Here is a 22395-nt window from a genome sequence, read left to right on the forward strand (position 1 = left end):
GGTATGGGGTGCAGAGGCTCTAGCATATTAACCCAGACACCCAAATCACACTCCCTCCCCGTTCCCCACCTCAGCACCCCCCACAGCGGCCCCTTCAGTTTCCATATGAGACCCCCAGCATCACTTCTCACCGCCCCCCACCAGCCTTCACACCACATCCCTCGGCTAACTTTCCACCATTAGCTCTGTCACACCCACCTCTTCTGGCATCATGCTCCTCCACACCTGACAGCTGCACCCCTTCCACAGACCCACCCGTCTGTCCCATTCTGTGCCCCAATCTGAGGCTCTGAAAACGACAAGGGAGAGGAAGGGAACCTGGCCCTCTCGTCTTACACAAAAACATTTTGGTCCGACACCCAACAAACGCAGACAAGACATAACATGGAGTGAATGGATGAGCTGACCCAAAAGAAAAAGTTTTAAAAATTCAAAACAGCCGAAACCGGTTTGGCTCAGTGGATAGAGCGTCAGCCTGCGGACTGAAAAGTCCCAGGTTCGATTCCGGTCAAGGGCATGTACCTGGGTTGCAGGCACATCCCCAGTAGGAGATGTGCAGGAGGCGGCTGATTGATGTTTCTCTCTCATCGATGTTTCTGACTCTCTATCTCTCTCCCTTCCTCTCTGTAAAAAATCAATAAAATATATTTAAAAAAAAAAATTCAAAACAGGAAAAAAAAAAAAAACCTGTCAGGGAATGAGTGAAATATTTAATAGCTGTCTGATTAAATAAAAATGAGCTATATGTGCTGTATCATGGACAAGGACAGGATTCCGATCCAACTCGAGGAAATCTAAAACAAATAAATGCGGGAACACAAAAATGGCACACACACACTTGACAATGATCAGACAATAAGTTACGTCTCTCAGCTGCTAAATCTCAGGATGCTTTAAACAGAGAGGTGAAATGAGGACAAAAGAAAGATGAAAATGTGGACTTTGGGGGGTGCCTGGGTTCCAGTAGGTACCCAGCTAAGATTGGCCCTGGCTCACCTCCAGCCCTCACCTCCTTCCCCGTCCTGCCAAGATTCATTTTCTCCTCAGAGCCCCCAAAATCAGATCTTTGGGGAGCAGAGCTAGATGGAACTTGATGTTATGAATAGGACCTCTACGCCCCCCCAAGCCTTGAGCCCCCCACATTCAAAAGAGCCACAATTCTGCCCACAGAAGACAGGTGAGGGAGCAGATGCAATTATATCCCGCACACCCAGATTCCTCAGGAGACCCCCAAACTCAGACCGGGGACATGGAGGGGACATTTCTGGCAGAGGGAGGGCTGGCATGGAGGGGGAAGCAGAGGCCCAATCATTTCTACCTGCTGGCCACAGTCTACGCCCACAGCCAAGCACCCTCTCCACGCCTTCCACCAGCGTCCCCTTTCCTCCTCCAGAGAAAGCTCAGGGGTCAGAAAATGCCTCTAACTCAGAAACCCATCAACCTGGTTCCCAGTCCACATAGCTCTGCAGAGGCAGGAACCACCCCGGCACTGGAACAGGAGGGAAAGAAGGTAAATGTTTAAGAAAACAGAATAAAAATATCAACTATTTAAAAAACAAGACTGGCCCTGGCCGGGTAGATCAGTTGGTTAGAGTGTCGTCCTGATACGCCAAGGCTGTGGGTTCGGTCCCTGGTCAAGGCACATGCCGGAATAAACCAATACATGCATATATAAGACGAAGAACGCACTGATGTATCTCTCTCTCTCTCTCTCTCTCTCTCTCTCTCTCTCTCTCTCTCTCTTTCTCACTCTCCTTTTTTTAAAAAATAAATAACTAATTAAAAATAGCCCTGGCCAGGTAGCTTGGTTGGTTGGGGCATCATCCTGATACACCACGACTGTGGGCTCCATCGACAGTCAGGACACATACAAGAATCAATCAAGGAGTGCGTAAATAAGCGGAACAACAAATCGACGTTTCTCTCTCTCTCCCCTCTTCTCTCTCTAAAAATCAGTAAGTAAGAAATTAAAAACAAGCAGAAACCTGCATGTCGGGATATCGACGGGATCCGATACAGCGTCAGATTCTGGTTTGCTTCGCACTTAGGGAAATGATAAAACCACATGTTCTCCCAAAAAAGGGAATTCTTCCAAAACATGTATTTTTTTCTCGATCGGCTTCCTGGTTGCTGCCACCGCCCTGTCCTGACGATGCCAAGGGACAGCTGAAGGTAGTTGCCTCCTGGGAAATGCCACGCTCATCCCTGGCTGTACGTCCAAAGCCACCAGGGAGGGTGGTAACAATTCACTCCTGAATCGGGGTGCGACGCCAAAAACCATCGCCACAAAAGCCCGCTGGTCACTGCGCCAGCACACACAGGAGCTCGGCAAACTCCAGCCCCAGGCCCGGCTTTGGGCGCCCCCTAAAGGAAAACAAGAAGCTTGCCCCTAGCACCAAAGCTCCAAAATCCAGGCCAGATGTGGGTGGGTTTTCAGCTGCTACAAATTTTTACATATTAAAAAACAACAAAAAAAATCACGTACATGCCAAGATGGCAAAGTCGGCCTTTCTGCCGGGGGGCCCGCTCCAGAGCTCACAGCTTGGGTGTTGAAAGGGTCCGCAAGCCCTTCAGCCTCCTGGGGCAGCAGACCCTCCCCCACCCCGTCTCCAAACCCAAGCACGGTCAGAGTCAGCCCCCGACCGAAGATGCAGGTCCCGTGCTCCGGACAGGAGGCAGAAGGGGCTGCACCCCAGGAAAAAGAAAAGACACTTTCGTTGTTGGCTGAAGCCTGTGTTTTAACCAAAGGGAATATAAAGTACTCTGTGCCCAAACTAGCACTATTGTCTTAAAAAAGAGAGTAAGGCCTTGGCCGGGTAGCTCATTTGTTTAGAGCATCGCCCGGATATGTCAAGGTTTGCGGGTTCAATCCCCCGTCAGGGCACGTACAAACAGCAACCGATGAGTGCATAAATAAGTGGAACAACAAGTCAGGGTTTCTCTCTCCCCCCCCCTTCTCTCTCCCTCTCTCAACAATTAATTTAAAAAAGAGAGAGAGAGAGAATAGAATTTTGAAAATAACAAAGTCACAGCATAGCCCACGGCTGTCCAAGCTGTGGGGACATGGGTCAGGGCAGCCTCTCGGAGAGGCTTTCACGGTTGGGAAAATCCAGTGATGGGACGGCGGGAACTCCGAAATCCCGTCACCGGAGCCCTCAGGAGCAGGCGCGCAGGTGGCCCAGCTGTGGGATCGCGGCGTGGAGATAAACCCAATCAGGATTCTCTTCGGAAATCTGCACCCAAGGGGCTCCGGACATCACGGCCACCTCCCCAGATGCCAAGGGAAACAGAGAAACACTCTTCAGCAGCCCGTTCAAATCAATCAGCACGTTTGCAGATCAAAAGGGAAAGGAGGTGTGTAAACAGAAATATCTGATCCGAATCAGATCACCGGCTGAAAGTTTGCCTCCTCCTGGGTCCCTGGTAGGATGAGGCCTCGGGAGGCCTGGGTGGCTCTTAGTGTTCGTGGCGACAGTGGATTCTGTCTTCGGACTGCTCCAGGACGCCCAGCATCTCCTCGATGATGGCCCGCAGCGCCCTGCCCAGCTGGTCTGCGTTGTACGGCTTGCCCAGCGGAGGCACGTGGACAAAGGCTGAGCGGCCGTGACTCTGGTACAGAGAGGTGTAGTAGGTGAAGTCACAGAGGTACCTAAGCCGCAGGACATAGGGGCAGGCGGGAGAGCAAAACACAGTCAGACTAACAGGACAGCCTCCATCCAAACCTCCTGTAAGACACCCGATCCCACCGGAAATCCTCAAGGGGGAGGGAGTACTGCTCTCCCTTCCCAGGTTGGCAAAATGAAAACACACACACAAAAACAACCTGTGAACTCCCGGTGCTGGTACGTATGTGGGGACGTGGGCAGTGTGACACGCTGCTAGTGTGGACGTAAACTGCCCCGGGGGAAGGCGCTTTGGCAGGCTCGCATAATGACGAAGGCACGGCCTTTACAAACTGACGGTTCCAGTTCTTAGAACCTACCTTCAGGAGCCAGCTGCACAGGAAGATAAACAAGGTGTTCGCTGCAGTGTGTGTATAACACAGGACAACAGGAAGCAACCTGCTAGGGTCCGAATGTGTGTGTGTGTGTGTGTCCCGTCTGCACCCCCACCCCCACCCCGCACACACAATTCATATGTGAAGCTCTCATTCCCAATGTGATGGTATTAAGAGGTGGGGTCTCTGGGAAGTGAGGGCCCTCATCACTGGCGTTGGTGACCTTTTAACAGAGACCTCAGAGAGCTCTCTTGCTCCTCCCCCGTGTGAGGACACACAAGGAGCCAGCCATCTGGAGGAGGGCCTTCCTTGACCTTGAACTTCCCAGCCTCCAGAACGGTGAGCAACACATTTCTGTTGTTGACAAGCGCCCCCAGTCTGTGGTATTTGGTTATTGCAACTCAAACAGACGAAGACACAAGCTAAAGGTCCGCTGACGGAAGGGTGGCCTAATAAACTTCGGTTTATCCACACGGTGGAAAACTACGCAACCGGCTCCAAGGCACGTGGTAGCTCCAGAGGAAGACAAAGAACTCACGAAGGAAGGCCCAGACGTGCGTCCGTAAGTGAAACCGAGGGAGGTGATGCTCGGGAAACGCCATGCCCCGTAACCCCGTCCACATAAAAGCAAAGCAAAACGGGACAAAATGCCACAGCGGCATGCCAAGTGCTCTAGACACGGATGGAGACGTGGAGGTGATAGGAGGGCTCAGAATTTAAGTCTCTCGCTTAACAGAGAGGTCACTAGGGGGAAGGAGTGAGGGCAAGAGAATTTTTCACAATGGGAACATACGAGAACATAGCGTAGAATTGTCTGTGCAACTTAAAGCTGGTTTTAAAAGGAGACGGATAAGAAATTCAGTCACTCGTCAGCTGAATCTGTCACCTGCTGCCTTTGGGATGGAGACGTGTGAGACGTGTTGAGAAATCCAGGTGCCAGATGCTGAGAGGGAGTGGAACAGAGGACACAGCTTGGTCTGGGAGGTAGAGGAGGCCTCGCTAAGGAGGCAACACGTTGGAGCTGAGACCTGAAAGAGGCCTCGTCGGAGGGAGGCAAGTTTGGGCAGAGGCTACAGCGAGTGCAAAGGCCCTGAGGCTAGAGTGAGCAGGGACAGGAGGAGGCTGGTTTGTGGGTCTGGGATGCAATGGGTAAGGAGAGAGTGGAGGCAGATGAGGGTGGAGGAGTGGGTAGGGGCCTGACCACATAGCACCTGGGGATGGTGGGGAGAGACTGGGATTTTATTCCAGGTGCAGTGGGAGCTTCAGGGAGGATTCAGCAAGGAAGAGACATCATCTGACCTAAACTTATAAAAGACCTGTAATAGTCTTCCTTTCAAATTCATGTTCACCTGGAACCTCAGAATGAGACCTTACTTGGATATGGGGGTTTAGCAGATGTAATTAGGTAACAGGAGGTCATACCGGACTAGGGTGGGTCCTAAATCCAATGACCGGTGTCCTTATAAGGAGGCCATATGGCCCTAGCCAGTCGGCCTGTGGACTGAAGGGTCCCAGGTTCCATTCCGGTCAAGGGCATGTACCTCGGTTGCAGGCTCCTCCCTGGCCTGGGCCCTGGTCGGGGCTCGTGCAGGAGGCAACCAATCAATGTGTTTCTTTCACATCAATATTTCTCTTTGTCTTTTCCTCTCTCTTCCACTCTCTCTAAAAATCAATTGAAAAATATCCTCGGGTGAGGATTTAAAACAAAAAAAAGGCCATAGGAAGACAGAGGCAGAGATTGGGGTGACACATCTACAAGCCAAGAAACGCAAAGGGTCGCTGGCAGCCGCCACAGGTCAGGAGAGAGACAGGGAACAGACTCTCTTCAGAGCTTCGAGAAGGAATGGACCTTGCTGACCCTTTGATTTTGGACGTCCAGCCTCCAGAACTGGGAGAGAATAAATTTCTGTGTGTGGTTTTGTTACAGCAGCGGCAGGAAAACTAGTATAGAAATAGACTGCTTGGGGGAGGACTGGCGGGAGGAACAGCAGGGAGCTGGCGGGAGCAGCACCCAGATGGGAGACGCAGGGACGGGGTGGGGAGAAGGGGGCAGATCCATGCGTAATGAGCTCCGGAAGCAGCATCGGTGCGACCTGTTAAGAGTATATCCTTTGTTCTGTGGTTTACGAATGGTGAGCCTTCAGCCCTCAGAGGCCAACGTCAACACACTTGGCTTGCTCAGCCCCGGCCTGGGCCAGTGGAGGAGGGAAACCCCGCTCACACCCACCCCACGGAGCCCTACCTGCCGGCATCTTGCGAGATGGTCACCGACACGTCCAGGCCCAGCGTCGTGACCCTCTTACACACGGCGTCCATGTCGATGATGGAGTCGATGCTCTCGGGCCCGTCCTCCACGCAGCACTGGGAGCCGGGGCAGAAGCGGCAATTGTCCAGCCCTTTGTAGCCCTTGTTGTGGCCGCACTTCTCCAGCGTGACTGTGGTTGCCATGCCCGACACGCCCACATGCACCACCAGCTGCAGACAGACAGGCAGGGCTTCACAGGGTCTGTCCCTGGGACTAGGGGGGCCCTCAGGTCAAGGGGAGGGTGGCAGCCTTGCTGGGCTCCACGGGGGTTACACCGTCTGACCTCTTCTGCTGGAATAGACCCCACAGTCACCACTGCAGAAGGGTATGCCAAGTGCAACGTACAAGGATGTGAAACATGCAAGGATGTTTCCGTAGCCTTTTAATACAATCAAATACTGGAAAACACGTAATTAGCTATTCGTGTGGGCTGGTTAAATAAATTATGAACTACCGTGTAGCTGCTAAAATGCCCAAAGCAGTTCTGTAAGGAATGATCTCCAAGACATATTGCCAAATGCAAAAGGCCACGTATCGCTTTTAGGAATGTAGCCTAAAGATAATCAAAGATGTAATAGTCTTTCAATGCTCACTTCCGTGTTACTTATAAAAATGGAAACAAGTAGCACACCCAATTATAAGAGAATGGTTATATTAATTATTAAAAATTACCCAGCGATTAAAATAATGGTTAGGGAGAATTTTTAATGACCTAGGTGATTAAATGCTCATGATAAAATATTTATGAAAAGCAGGATACGAGGGGAGAACCAAGATGGCGGCATAGGTTAACGCCGGAGTTTGCTGCTTTGAACAACTACTTCAAAAGTGAAACCAAAAAACGGAAGGGACATCGCCCAGAACCACAGGAACGCTGGCTGAGTGGAAGTCCTACAACTAGGAGGAAAGAGAAACGCACACGGACACTCAGAGGAGGCACAGTGCTGAAGTCAAATTCTGAGGTGCGGAGTGTGCGGAGCGGGCTGGCGGCGGAGGGCGCGTTTGTTGTTTTCAATCGGGAGGGAGTCGCAGACTCTGAGCTCCAGATACAGGCGAGTCTTTGGGGACCCATACTCAAACGGGAGAAGCAGGACTGTCTGGCTTCGGTCAGAGCGAGTGCAGCTTTCTCTCGGAGCTTTGCAGCGGGTGCTGGGACTCAGAGAGGCAGAGCCCCTGGGGACAGGACTGAGAGCCGCCATAACTGCTCTCTCCGGCCCACCCTGTTGATCCTGTGCGACCCGCCCCGCCCAAGCCCTGCACAGAGGCATTTGCCGGATAGCCTCAGGCAAAGGCTAGATTAGCACCTCCCTAGAGGACAGAAGTTCTCTCACTGCTGACACAGCTGATTCTCATAGCCACTTGGCCTGGAGGTCAAACCCTCCCTGGGATTAACTACAACAATCAAGATTTAATTATAAGACTGCGAACAAAGACCACTAGGGGGTGCACCAAGGAAGCATAACAAAATGCGGAGACAAAGAAACAGGACAAAATTGTCAAAGGAAGATATAGAGTTCAGAACCACACTTTTAAGGTCTCTCAAGAACTGTTTAGAAGCTGCCGATAAACTTAATGAGCTTTACACGAAAACTAATAAGACCCTCGATCTTATATTGGGGAACCAACTAGAAATTAAGCATACACGGACTGAAATAACGAATATTATACAGACGCCCGACAGCAGACCAGAGGAGCGCAAGAATCAAGTCAATGATTTGAAATGCGAGGAAGCAAAAAACATCCAACCGGAAAAGCAAAATGAAAAAAGAATCCAAAAATGCGAGGATAGTGTAAGGAGCCTCTGGGACAGCTTCAAGTGTACCAACATCAGAATTATAGGGGTGCCAGAAGATGAGAGAGAGCAAGATATTGAAAACCTATTTGAAGAAATAATGACAGAAAACTTCCCCCACCTGGTGAAAGAAATGGACTTACAGGTCCAAGAAGCGCGGAGAACCCCAAACAAAAGGAATCCAAAGAGGACCACACCAAGACACATCATCATTAAAATGCCAAGAGCAAAAGATAAAGAGAGAATCTTAAAAACAGCAAGAGAAAGAAACTCAGTTACCTACAAGGGAATACCCATACGACTGTCAGCTGATTTCTCAACAGAAACTTTGCAGGCCAGAAGGGAGTGGCAAGAAATATTCAAAGTGATGAATACCAAGAACCTACAACCAAGATTACTTTATCCAGCAAAGCTATCATTCAGAATTGAAGGTCAGATAAAGAGCTTCACAGATAAGGAAAAGCTAAAGGAGTTCATCACCACCAAACCAGGATTATATGAAATGCTGAAAGGTATCCTTTAAGAAGAGGAAGAGGAAGAAAAAGGTAAAGATACAAATTATGAACAACAAATATGCATCTATCAACAAGTGAATCTAAGAATCAAGTGAATAAATAATCTGATGAACAGAATGAACTGTTGATTATAATAGAATCAGGGACATAGAAAGGGAATGGACTGACTATTCTTGGGGGGGAAAGGGGTGTGGGAGATGTGGGAAGAGACTGGACAAAAATCGTGCACCTATGGATGAGGACAGTGGGTGGGGAGTGAGGGCGGAGGGTGGGGCGGGAACTGGGAGGAGGGGAGTTATGGGGGGGAAAAAAAGAGGCACAAATGTAATAATCTGAACAATAAAGATTTAATTAAAAAAAAAAAAAAAAGCAGGATACGAAACTGACTCCAGTGTAACTTCAACCATCAGTTACTGGTGTGTATGCTTACACACAGACGGGGCCCTGTAAGAAACTATGCGAACACTGAAAATATCGGCAGCTACTTGTCATGTGGCTGGTGCCAACTGAGATGTACAGTCAAGTGTAAAAACTATCAGATTTGGGGGGTTGGGCACCAAAAAAAGTGTAAAACGTCTCAATGATTTTTTAAAATGCTGACTGCATGAGATCAAAGCAGGAACAAAGCCCCATAAATCACCCCGGCTGGGCGCCCATCTCCGGGCCGATAAGCAAGCAGCTGCCTTTGCCCGGCTCACCTGTGGGCTGTGCTTCTCCCACAGGGCGGGGATGAGCCTCTGGACCGTCTTGTACTCGACGGGAATCTCATACACGTGCAGGTCCACGCTGTCGCCAAGGCCCAGCTTCTCCAGCTCCTGGAATCGAGGGAGAGGGGTGTCAGAGCATTCGGTCGCACAGCAATAAGGTGTTCCGTGGGGATAAACTGACCGATCGTCAGAAAACAGGCGGGTGTCCTGACTCTGGGCAGAGTTGGTAGGCAAGTGGGCTGGTCTACCCCAAAGCTCTCCCCTCATCCCCTCCCCCACCCGCTCGCCTGGAACTCTATCTGCACGCCCAGGAGCGGCAGGGCTGTGATGTTGCAGCCTCTGGAGCGAGGCTCTTGGGTGTGAACCCTGCCGATGCGACCTTGGGCATGTTACTTAACCTCTCTGAGCCTCAGTCTTCTCATCTGTAAAATGGGGATTAAAAAAAGTACTTACCTCACAATGTGCTTATAAGAATTAAATGAACAAATTCACACCAAGAGTTCCAAACAGAGTTCAAATAATGTTGCCACTGTTACTACTGTTTTTGCTGTTACTACACTTTCCCTGGTTACACCTGATAAGAATTATGCATAGACTTGGTGGGTGGTATATAGCAGGAGCTCAGCATTCATATGCAGGGGCTTCCCAACTCCTTAGGGAGCCTCTAACCATCTTGGGCAGGAGGTGGCCTAAGAACATCATGAATTGTATGCATACAAACAGGGCTAGGGGTTACAGCGTACACACTTTTCTGGGGAAACGCCGATGCTTTCCACCAAGGGTCTGCCTGTTAACTCCTGGTGGGCGGAGCCTACCACCTGGCCAGCCCAAGGCACCGGAACCAGATCGCTGGAGGAACAGTGAGCCGGCTAGCCCGGCACCCAGAGGGGGGCAGAGATATTTGGGGATGAAGACTTCAGCTCAATATGAAGACCTGGGCATTCTTCATAGTCGAATTAATACTCCAAATAATGATGTTCAGTCGAGCTAGTTCACATTGTCCTCAGATCTCATGCAGTGGTTTGGAAATGCTGCTGCCAGGGGGCATTCTCCAGGGCCGTGGGCGGGTCCCAGGTGCAGCATTTGTGTGACCGGCCTCCGGGAATCTGCCACAGGTGAGTTCCTGCATCTTCTCCAGCATCGCCTGACCTTGCTATCCCTGCTGCCCAACGCCACACCCAATCACTGCAGTTTACCCTGGAGGCATCTGACGCCTGGGAAAGCAGATCTCTCCTCACTGACAGATAATTCCAAACTGCTCCCCAAAGAGGGGGCAGCAGGTCACCTGGGAGCGAGGACCCCTGGAGGGTGGGTGGGCATGATGAGTGTGTGGGCGTGGGGGGGGGTCGCAAATGCCAACACCAGGAACTGGAACCCCTTCCCTCTCATCAAGCCCGGTGACTTGTGGGGCCCGGAAGGACCCCCAGAGATATCCCACAGCTGGACAGATGAGGGCAGAGTGCAACCCTACACCCCAAACCCTGGGGCACAGTGAGCTGCAGGCTGTTGCTGGGACAGTTGGTTGTGGGGGTTATGCCCTGTGTGAAATTGATTTTATTTTTTAAAAATATGTCTTGCCGAAACCGGTTTGGCACAGTGGATAGAGCGTCGGTTGCGGACTGAAGGGTCCCAGGTTCGATTCCGGTCAAGGGCATGTACCTGGGCTGCGGGCACATCCCCAGTGGGGGATGTGCAGGAGGCAGCTGATCGATGTTTCTCTCTCATCGATGTTTCTAACTATCTATCTCTCTCCCTTCCTCTCTGTGGAAAATCAATAAAATATATTTTAAAAAATGTCTTTATTAATATGTGTTTATTAATTTGAGAAAGAGGAAAGGAGAGGAGAGAAAGAAACATCAATGATGAGAGAAAAATCACCGATCGGCTGCCTCCTGCACACCCCACACTGGGGATTGAGCCCGCAACCCGGGCAGGTGCCTTGACCAGAAATCGAACCTTGACCTCCTGATTCATAGGTCAATGGTCAACCACTGACCCACACTGGCCGGGCTGAAATGGATTTTAAAACATTAAAATACACTAAAGAGAAACTTTGTAAAATATTTCATTTCTCCCACAATCATTTTTTGTGGTCATTCATATTTGCATTCTTCGAGCTCCCCTGCCATCTACACCCTGACTGTCTGGACTGACTGTGCAACGGGACCAGAGAAGACATTCGTTAAGGATCTGAGACGCAGAGACAGAGCGGGCACGTGCTGGCCAGCATGCAATCAGGACTCCCACCTGACCAGATCGCTTTCCACCCGGTCAAACCCCTGAGAAGCGAGGGAGGTTTCAGATCGGTGACCACCATTTCAGCTCCCCGATTTCATAAACATTTACCCAGTTTCTACACACTGAAGTGATTGTTATGGCCACACAAACGGACAGACCACCATGTGCTTGAGGTTGGCTGGAGACACCTGAATTTTGTTTGTCAACTCGATTTGGAGACCACGTCCCACTGTGTTCTGCCCCACACTGTCCCAGCCTCCTGACCCCCAAGGCAGAATCTAAAATCATATCACACCACCCTGGCCAGTGTGGCTTAGCTGGTTGGGCGTCATCCGGTGCACAGAAAAGTTGCCAGTTTGATTCCCCGTCAGGGCACAGGTCCAGGTTGTGGACTAGATCCCCAGTAGGGGGCGTGCAGGAGGCAGCTGATCAATGATTCTCTCTCATCATTGATGCTTCTATTTCATCTCTCCCCGTCTCCTTTCCTCTCTGAAATCAATAATAAGTTTAAAAAAAAAATCATTGAGCCCTAGCCAGTTTGGCTCAGTGGATAGAGCATCAGCCTACGGACCAAGGGCACAGGCCTGGGTTGTGGCTCCATCCCCAGTGTGGGGCGTGCAGGAGGCAGCCAATCACTGATTCCCTCTCATCACTGATGTTTCTATCTCCCTCTCTGAAATAAAAATATACATATATAAAAACATCAGCCGAGGCCGGTTTGGCTCAGTGGATAGAGCGTTGGCCTGCGGACTGAAGGGTCCCGGGTTCAATTCCGGTCAAGGGCATGTACCTGGGTTGCGGGCGCATCCCCTGTGGGAGATGTGCAGGAGGCAGCTGATCGGTGTTTCTCTCTCATCGATGTTTCTAGCTCTCTGTCTCTCTCCCTTCCTCTCTGTAAAGAATCAATAAATATAAAAAAAAAAAAAAACATCAATGGAAAAAATACATTTAAAAAATAACTGAGGTGCCGAAACCGGTTTGGCTCAGTGGATGGAGCGTCGGCCTGTGGACTGAAGGGTCCCGGGTTCGATTCCGGTCAAGGGCATGTACCTGGGTTGTGGGCATATCCCCAGTAGGAGATGTGCAGGAGGCAGCTGATCGATGTTTCTCTCTCATCGATGTTTCTAACTCTCTATCTCTCTCCCTTCCTCTCTGTAAAAAATCAATAAAATATATTTAAAAAAAAAATAACTGAGGTAAATTTTACATTATGTATATTTCACCACAATAAAAAATGACTTAGAAGTCAAGAAAAAACCCCGAATAGCTGCAGCAATCCTGAAAAAGAACAAAGTAGGTGGGATCTCAATACCAGATATCAAGATGTATTACAAAGCCACTGTTCTCAAAACTGCCTGGTACTGGCACAAGAATAGGCATACAGATCAATGGAATAGAATAGAGAGCCCAGAAATCGGCCCGAACCAATATGCTCAATTAATATTTGACAAAGGAGGCAAGAACATACAATGGAGCTAAGATAGTCTCTTCAATAAATGGTGTTGGGAAAATTGGACAGATATATGCAAGAAAATGAAACTAGACCACCAACTTACACCATACACAAAAATAAACTCAAAATGGATAAAGGACTTAAATGTACGACAGGAAACCATAAAAATTCTAGAAGAATCCAAAGGCAACAAAATCTCAGACATATGCCGAAGCAATTTCTTCACTGATACAGCTCCTAGGGCACTTGAAACTAAAGAAAAAATGAACAAATGGGACTACATCAAAATAAAAAGCTTCTGGACAGCAAAAGAAACCATCAACAAAACAACGAGAAAACCCACTGTGTGGGAAAACATATTTGCCAATGACATATCTGATAAGGGCCTAATCTCCAAAATTTATAGGGAACTCATACAACTTAACAAAAGGAAGATAAACAATCCAATCAAAAAATGGGCAAAGGACCTAAATAGACACCTTTCAAAAGAGGACATTCAGAAAGCCATGAGACATATGAAAACATGCTCAAAGTCACTAATCATCCCAGAGATGCAAATCAAAACAACAATGAGGTACCATCTCACACCTGTCAGACTGTATCATCAACAAATCAACAAACGACAAGTGCTGGAGAGGATGTGGAGAAAAAGGAACACTTGTGCACTGCTGGTGGGAATGCAGACTGGTGCAGCCACTATGGAAGACAGTATGGAGTTTCCTCAAAAAACTGAAAATGGAACTCCCATTTGACCCTGTGATCCCACTTCTAGGAATATATCCCAAGAAACCAGAAACACCAATCAGAAAGGATATATGCACCCCTATGTTCATAGCAGCACAATTCACCATAGCTAAGATCTGGAAACAGCCTAAGTGCCCATCAGTAGATGAATGGATTAGAAAACTGTGGTACATCTACACGATGGAATACTATGCTGCTGTAAAAAGGAAGGAACTCTTACCATTTGCAACGGCATGGATGGAACTGGAAAGCATTATGCTAAGTGAAATAAGCCAGTCAATGAAGGAAAAATACCACATGATCTCTCATTCATGGATAATAGAGACCATTATAAACTTTTGAACAATAATAGATACAGAGGCAGAGCTGCCTCAAACAGATTGTCAAACTGCAGCAGGAAGGCCGGGGAGGGTGGGTGCAGGAGGTAGGGGGGTAAGAGATCAACCAAAGGACTTGTATGCATGCATATAAGCATAACCAATGGACATAAGACACCGGGGGATAGGGGAGGCTAGGGGACTGTCTAGGGCGGGGGGGAAAAATGGACACATATGTAATACCCTTTGTAATACTTTAAGCAATAAAAAAAAAAAGAAGTCAAGAAAAAAATTACATTTATCTTCTTATTTACTTCTCTATAGAGAAAAAGCAAACGTAATATAATACTAAGAATTGGGGGATCTGGGCATGGAAAAGACTTCTTTGTATGATTCTTATAACTTGTCAAAAATGTAGTTGAAGGGGGATAAAGATGGTTGCTTCCTCTCCGCACAGGCTGGGAGGCATCTCCAGCAAAGGCTTTATGTTGGCCGAGGGTAAATCATCTCATCCATCCTCACGACCCACCAACCATGACCCCACCTGCTCTTACCCTCCTGTCCTCACTGCTTGGAGCTTTCCTGCCTTACCCCATGTCTTCTTCCTGCGCCCTGGCAGCCTTTTCTGGCAACAGAAAATAGGTTTAAAGCCCAGAAATTGACCTGGCCAGTGTGGCTCAGTTGGTTGAGTGTCATCCCATGCACTAAAAGGTCTCGGGTTCGATTCCAGGTCAGGGCACATGCCCAGGTTGCAGGCTTGATCCCCAGCAGGGGCAGGCAGGAGGAAGCCAATCGATGTTTCTCTCTCTCCCTCTCCCTTCCTCTTTCTCTCTAAAAAAAAGAAAAAGTACAGAAATTAAAAGAATCCATTTCTCAGGCTGAGTGAGGACTTATTTGTTCAGAGTCTCAGTCAGTAAGTTGTCCCAAACTGAGCCCCTCACAAGCCCAAGCAAGTCAATTTGGTGGCATCGCCTCTGAGGGCAGAGATCAGGGATGCTACTAATTTGATTAGTGACCAATCCAAGCGATCATCACTGGGGACAGAAACCCTCCCAGTGGCCCCCATGACATGGGATGTGCCAAGGCCGGACACCCGGCTCTGGGCAGCCCCTCCCTGCAAACCCTCTCTGCCCTCCTCTCCGCCATAAGCGTGATGCCACGCGCCCGCACACCTTAGCGGTAGAAAATGAGCCGGGAGCCACAGAACGAGTCACCCTCGTGATCGAACCTGAGTTCCTCATGTTCTCTGGGTGCCGAGCTAGCCCCTTCCCAACTGGGGAAAAATCTGAACTAGGAAAACCCCCATCAGAGAACATGCACACACATAGCAAGCCATCCCCCTCTTGGCAAAGACCCTGACGGGAGCGCCGCTGCTGCCTTATTCTTAGGGAGCAGACCCCGAAGTCTCCGGATGCCGCTGTCAGTGGGAGGAGGGGTGAATCAGGAAAAGAGCCAGTTGCCCGCCTGCACCAGAGCAGGCTGAGCAAAAGCAACAGGCACACTGGGGCACAGAGGCTGTGCCACACATTCAAGACCAAGCAAAACTCCTCTAAGGTGACCGAGCTCAGGATGGCAGCTGTCCCTGGGGCAGGACGAGGGCGGGGCGGCGGCGGTGGGAGACAGGAGGGAACATTCTAGGTCAGCGGTTCTCAACCTGTGGGTCGCGACCCCTTTGGGGGTCGAACGACCCTTTCACAGGGGTCGCCTAAGACCATCGGAAAACACATATATAATTACATATCGTTTTTGTGATTAATCACTATGCTTTAGTTATGTTCAATTTGTAACCATGAAAATACATCCTGCATATCAGATATTTACATGACGATTCATCACAGTAGCGACATTACAGTTATGAAGTAGCAACGAAAATAATGTTATGGTTGGGGGTCACCTCAACACGAGGAACTGTATTCAAGGGTCGCGGCATTAGGAAGGTTGAGAACCACTGCCCTAGGTGGACTGCAATGGAGCTTGGAGACGTGGGCATGAACACTCTTCTCCTAAGTGAGGCGGATACTGCAGATCAGTACATGTCGTTCTATGCAAATTATTCTCCAATTTTAAAAAGGGTAACGGAGGTCAAAGAGCAGCTATTAAGTTCCTCTGAAGTTATGAGAGGTGGGCGGCCAGTAATCTCCCGCAATTCTTTGCTTCTAAACACTTTCTGTTCCAACAGGGCCAACTGGTTCTCCTGGGGGGCTGGCAGCACACCCCCAGTCCCACAACAATTCGCAGCAGTGCCGAGCATGTCCGTGAAGGGAAGGGACCGGCCGGGTGTCCCAGGCGGTGCATTGTCTGTACCCCGTCTACCTGACAAGACTCCACCGCTCGGACGCGTCTGACCGATTCCCTCGACCCCACAACAAAGACCCTCTTTGTTCCCTGCTTAACAGCCTTAGCAGGTCTGTCTAGACGCGCGGTGGCAGTCATTGTCCTGTGATGTCACCGGGACTGTGGCCCGGCTCCTCCTTGCCTGCTCGGGCAGGGAGGCTCCAGACGGCCCCAAGCCAGGGGTCCCGGCCCTTGACACCTACACCTGCCTGGGCCTCCGAGGAAGAGACATGCAGCTGGTGCCCCGGGCCACCGGGGAGAGACGGGACACGTGAAAACCCACCTCCCCCGCAAGAGGTGCTGAGGAGCCCCATCCTGGGGAAAGACCCAAGTGTGGGGTCAGCCCGCAGTCCCCAGAACTCCCCCCTCCTGCGTGGCTGGTGAGGTTCTCCTAAGGCTGTAGAAGGAAGGTCACATGAAGGAAGGGGAGCAAAAGACAGAGAGAAAGGGGGCAGGAAAGGAAGAGACAGAGAGCCTCACAGGGAGGCCAAGAGAAACAGAAAAACAAAGAGAAGCAGAGATGGAGAGAGAGAAGTAGAGAGAAGGGGAGAGACAGAAAGACAGGCCCAGAGAGGCCAAGAGAAACTGAAAGAGGCAGAGGGCGGGGAGCGAGGCACAGGTACAAAGAGAGAAAGGTGGAGAGAGAGGAGGAGAGACAGACAGGGAGAGAAGTCAGCTGGTCCCGAGAGGGAAGGAGGTGCCTTCTCCAGATGGCAACTTGGGCTTCTGAAAAATCAGTTGGGACAGAAAGTGACGCCGCCCACTCTGTAGCCAAGCCCCCACCTTCAGCCGCAGGTGACAGACCCGAGCCTGCACCGGAGCCCGGACCACCCCAAGCACGCTCGAGGCCTGTTTCCTCGCGGTGCCGACCGGACCTATCCAACAGCCGCACTCGTTCCACGGGCACCTCTCTTTTCTCCAGGGCAACTACGAGTGCCCACGCGAACCCCTGGGTGGATCGTGCAGACAAGTGGGGACAAGCACGGCCAGCGGCGTTCCAGCACAGGCAAGACGCACGTGGTGGCAGTAAAGGCAGCAGAGAGGTTTGCATCTTGGGGAGGCGGGTAGCTGAGAGGGGCAGACGGGGCTGGAATGTTCTAAACCTTGATCCAGACTCAGGTGACGTACAGGTGCACGTGCTAATATTCCATGGAGTTACACGAGTGTGGGTACTCAGAGGTTATCTGTACCACTCCAGTTAAAAAAAAACACACACAACAACAGAAACAAACGGATCTGGGCAGGCTGGTGTCTTTTTAGCTGGGGAATAGTGGACAATCTCTTCTTGTTTCATGAACTTGAGGAAGAAAATGGGAAGTCTTCCAGAGGCCACGTCTGGAGGGATGAGCAGAAACAGAAGGTGTACTTCCCCGCAGGCAGCAGCCTGAAAAGCGGCCATCCTCCCACCCCCCTCCAAGTCCCAAAGCTGGGAGGGGGGATTTCCAAAGATTGTTTAATTGATTTTTCTCCTATTTAGATGCAGATGATCATGTCTGGGGCCCAGGAATCCAGACACACGGCTTTGTGTCCACTCAGCCCCGTGAAGGCTCCGGTCTGAAACTCGCACAAAGCCAGACACACAAGTCTTCAGAAACACGCTGTTTCCTTTTTGTCTGGGGCTCCAGGGAGCGGGTGCTCTGAGCAAGGGCTCGGACATGCTCCCATCTGCAGGATCCCGGGACCCTGTCCCTGGCTGATAATTTTTTGAAAAGGTGCTAAGATTTTTGAGGTCTGGAGTAGGGGTGATAAAAAAAGGTGGGGGTGCTCCAATTAGGGGTTGACCCATCAAAGTTTCAACTTGAATTTTTCTCCAAATTCAGGGCTCTGGAGTGGAAAGCACGCAATGCTTTAAATCAAGCAGCTAATGGGCTAGGATTAACTGGAGTTTGGCTCCAGTCTCTGCAGATCTGACTTATATAAGGAGAAAATGTTTCTCTCTTTCTCTCTGCCCATTGTTTCCTAGTCTGTCCCTCGAAATGCCCCCTCTGACAAAGAAACTGGAAGGCTCACTGGTTGACACCCTGCTCAGGAGAGCAGGAAAGACACCCCTATGCCCAATATACACAGCTTTCTCTTCCCTCAGCTGCAAGGAGGTACCACCCCCCAAGGCTAACACATCCCCCAATATCCCTGCCTGGTCCCCGCCAAAACACAGCTGGGGCGTGGGGCACTTCTGAGGCAATGCCATTCCAGTTTCCTGGCTGTGTGGCTTCAGATAATTCTCTCCGGGCCTCAGTTTCCTCATCTGTAAAGTGGGTGCAGGAATAACTGCTTGGAACCATGCAGTTGTGAGTGAAATTCGGAGTGCTGGGCTGCAGCGAACACCTGGCCCAGAGCAGCGCTCAACACACGTACGCTACAGTGGTTGCCATCTGGGAAGATGTGTACATCAGACTGAAATATTTCATAGGGAGCGTCACAGGAATGTTCTCATTGTAGATTCCTCCTTTCTTTGGTGCCCAATGTTGCCAGGGGGGGCCCAGCCCCAAGAATGATGCCTACCCTTCATACCCGAGTTACCTGGACTGCAATCCAGCTGGCGTTCACGGTGTGCTCCCCAAAAGGACCAAACCCTAAAAGAACAAAACAGTGAAAGCAGCATGTCACCGCAGAGTGGCCCTGCTTAGTCTGCCGGGGTCAGGCTGTCGCCTCCGCCCAGAACAGAGCAGGGAGCTGCAGGAGCAGCTGCCACCTGGGGCAATGGCGGGGGGGGGGGGGCCTGTCCTGAGTTCCGGGGCACACCCAGTGGAGCTTCAGAGCCACCCCCGACACACTTGTCTGCTCCTCATTGAAGCTGTGTGTTCTTTTCTGTCCTTACTTGCATGTGACCCCATGCCCGGCAGAAGGCCAGTGGCCTCCTTTTGCTCTGAAAAGGCTGGTCTTGCTCTCTTCTCAACTTCCTCCCCTGTCCTTGACCCAACGTACAATTATCTTATCACTGTCTTCCTGCGAGGCCTCTCCCCCATTCTGGAAAGGCAGGGGGCTGTAGGCACTCTGTGAGTTACCACTGGATGAAGAATGGCCCTGGCCCTGACGGGTGTGGCTCAGCTGGTTGGTGTCACCCCACGTACCCAAAGGTTGCAGGTTCAATTCCCTATCGGGGCACATAACCAGGTTCAATCGATATTTCGCTCTGAGATTGATGTTTCGCTCTCTCCCTCTCCCTTGCTCTCTAAAAATTCCTAAGAAATCTTTAAAAAAGAAAGAAAGAACAAGAACGGCCCTTAAGGGATGCATGTGGGTGTCTCCCAGGCCAGGCTGCCCAGACACCACCCCCCGACCCTCCTCCCCACTTGCTCATACTCCAGCCCCGTTTACACACCAAGACCGGGAAACGCGCCAAGTGCTCCGCGTGCACTGTGGCTTTGAGCTTCACTGCATCCCTTTCCAAGAAAGGGTGTCCTTGGGCCCATTTTACAGGAGCCAGACTGAGGCCCAGAAAGGTGAAGCCAGCTGCCCAAAGTCACACGGTGAAAAGGTGGAAGAGCGAAGAGCTGGGATTCAAACACAGACCCGTGAATCGTGGCTTCCCCCTTCTCATTACCCTGTCATCTGCCTAAAATACCAAGCATCTCCACGGGAGCCTGCCCTGGAAGCCTGGTCACTCCCGTTGGGCCAAGGGTCCCAAACGGTGTCACGGCCTTGGAACAGCTGGACCCCGCCCCCAAGCTGAGTCAGGACCTCTCCACGCCCTCCCCCCTCTGGCTTGAACTGAGAAGTCCCAGCTCAGCCACTGACAAACAGGGTGACCTCAATGACCCTCAGGTCCCCCCTTCTGCAAAACAGAGACAGGTGAGATGTCATGAGCGCCAGCAAGGACAGTGCCCAGTCTGGTGGCTGCCTGCACAGCCAGTCGGCCACAGAGCGACAAATGAGCAGCCAGAGGACGCTGCTGGGGGCGGGACCCTCTCCCCAGTCACGCACACCTGTCCGTCAGGTGCGTGGCTGCTCCCATCCTCCCGGGAAGTCCAGGGCTGGTCCCACCCTCCCAAGCCGCCCGTGTGAACCTCAGCGGGACTTCCCACGGGGACCCTCCAGAAGGCGAGTCAAAATGACTCCCCAGGCACACGCCCAGCGGAAGTGGACGCCCACGTGGTCCCGCGGCGCGTATCCTCCAGGAGGAACAGTTATTTTGGGGGAGTTGGTGACAGCGGGGGCCAGGCTCACCCACAAACAGCCCGGGTGGAGAAGATTTTGTCCAAGACGGTGCCTGGGACCTGAGCTCCACCCAGCCTGCCTCGGGGGTGGGGGTGGGGAGCGGTCCCATTCGCGCGGGACGCGGGGAGCAGGGGTTCGCACACGGTTCATCTGTCACGGGGCGCTTCCTGCCCACGGCTCGGCCTTTGTCCCTCGGGGCGGGGGCGGGGGCAGCCCGACCTGGGGAGGTGCAGGGAGGAGTCCCGTCCAGCTCACCCGCGGGGCGGACGGAACGGCAGGTGCCCGGAGGGTCACTGTGTCCACCCGGGAAGGACGGACGCCAGAGGAGACTGCTCAGCGCGGGGCACTCGTCCGGACCCCCCGCGCCCTCGCCTGCCCCGACCCTGACACTGGGACCGCAGGGCGCCCCCTTCTCCACTTTCTACGTTGCACGGACCGAGCTGAGCTCCCGCGGGCGATGACATCTTCCAAACGCGGCGTGACTTCCAGCACCTGCCCGGCCCGGGCCACGCGTCCCACCCCCGGCCCTGCCCCCGGCCGCCCCGGCCCCGGCCGCCGCCATCAGCGCGTACCCGTCACCACCACCGCCTTCCGGGGCTGCTCCATGGCGTTCGGGCTGCGCCGCCGACCCGCTGGAGTCCGGACTGGCGCGCCCGACGCCGCCGGAGCCCGGCCCCCGGCCCCGCCCCGGTCCCGCCCCGCCCCGGTGTCGCCCCGCCCGGGCCGCCCGCGTGCGCCCCCGCGCCCCCACCCCCGGCTCGGCCCGAAACGCCTGCTTGCGCGGCTCCAAGATCCGCATTCAACCCAGGAGCGCGCGGCTCCCCGCGCTGCAGAGCCTCGGTTTTCCCACTTGGAACGGGGACGGTTTGTACCGTAGGATGTGGCCGCTGGAACTCACGGAATCGGGCGCCAGGGACAAGCTGGTCTCTCACTCCACAAGTGTGCCTTGAGGGCCCGCCTGAACGATCAGGGGGCCCCCCACTTCCCTGTGAGCAACATTCCTTTCGTCCTGTTTTGCAGATGAGGAGCCTGAGGCACAGTTCGGAGGGCCACTCGGCTGGAGCCTCCTGGGATCACAGAAGTGACATTCAGGCCAGGGGGTTAAGCTAAGAAATAGTCGGGTGGTGCTGGAAGGTTCTCTGCGGGCTTCTATGTTGCTAAGGAGACTGACATGGCCCAGGGACCTCAGCCTCTCCGCCCTCTATCTGCCCACGCTCACCCCAGGGGCCCTGCATTTGCTGTTCCCTCTGCCTGGGACATGCCCAGCAGTTACCACAAACCTAGCCTCTTCCTCTCCTTCGGGGCTCCGTTGGAATGTCACCTCTTCCTAGAAGCCCTCTCTGGCTGTCACCTCCTCCTAGGGGCCCTTCTAACGGGCTGAACCCACCACCACCCAGGAGATCCTTCTCATTTCCTTATTTCACTGAAAGAAATCATTCCTTGATAGGTGCAGCTTTCCTGGTGTAATTCCCCATTTGCTCTGACATAAGGGTTAGGACTTACATGCCAAGAGGGTGTCTCTATTACATCGGTGTCCCTGCACTCAGGACAAGCCTAGCACACAGTCGATCTCCCACCAACCTTCATCAGAGGTCAGAATTCCTCCAAAAACAGCCAGAAAAATAAAGCTGTGTTTCTGGCCACATCCTCGGAATCAGGGCTGCACATTAGACACGGGTCACCGACGTCTCATTCCAAGCAGCTGTGGACGAAAGGGGCCACACGCTGACCTGACAAGCTCAGGGAAGGCCTGCGTGGCAGCCTAGCAGACTCAGAGACCTAAAATAACCACAAAGGATGGTCTGAAATTAAACTTTAACTAAAAGCAGTTATGG

General features: G+C 51.9%; 1 protein-coding gene across 4 annotated transcripts; it reads right to left on the reverse strand.

Annotated features, from left to right (window-relative positions):
* Positions 1-656: 656 nt before the first annotated feature.
* On the reverse strand, positions 657-21232 carry PGPEP1 (pyroglutamyl-peptidase I). Of its 4 annotated transcripts, none has more exons than XM_059696197.1 (5): positions 21133-21232; positions 18923-18975; positions 9308-9424; positions 6240-6472; positions 657-3609 (listed from the first exon to the last, which is right to left on the reverse strand). In XM_059696197.1, the coding sequence occupies exons 1-5, from the start codon at positions 21164-21166 to the stop codon at positions 3339-3341; spliced, it is 708 nt and encodes a 235-aa protein (XP_059552180.1). In that variant the 5' UTR covers positions 21167-21232; the 3' UTR covers positions 657-3338. The 4 variants fall into 4 exon arrangements, with proteins under 4 accessions (XP_059552180.1, XP_059552182.1, XP_059552179.1 ...); XM_059696199.1 differs by having other exon boundaries at positions 657-3649; positions 21133-21220; XM_059696196.1 differs by lacking the exon at positions 21133-21232 and adding an exon at positions 20570-20717.
* Between the last annotated feature and the right edge of the window lie 1163 nt (positions 21233-22395).

Source organism: Myotis daubentonii, chromosome 5 (assembly GCF_963259705.1).
Source record: "Myotis daubentonii chromosome 5, mMyoDau2.1, whole genome shotgun sequence".
Taxonomy (NCBI): domain Eukaryota; kingdom Metazoa; phylum Chordata; class Mammalia; order Chiroptera; family Vespertilionidae; genus Myotis; species Myotis daubentonii.

Coding starts and splice junctions, on each gene's coding strand:
- PGPEP1 (XM_059696196.1), bottom strand. CDS start 20,669: ATGGGACCGCTCCCCACCCCCACCCCCGAGGCAGGCTGGGTGGAGCTC. Junction 6,473..9,307: donor GGGAGAAGCACAGCCCACAG/GTGAGCCGGGCA, acceptor GTCTGTCTGCAG/CTGGTGGTGCATGTGGGCGT. Junction 3,610..6,239: donor ATCTCGCAAGATGCCGGCAG/GTAGGGCTCCGT, acceptor TCTCTGTACCAG/AGTCACGGCCGCTCAGCCTT.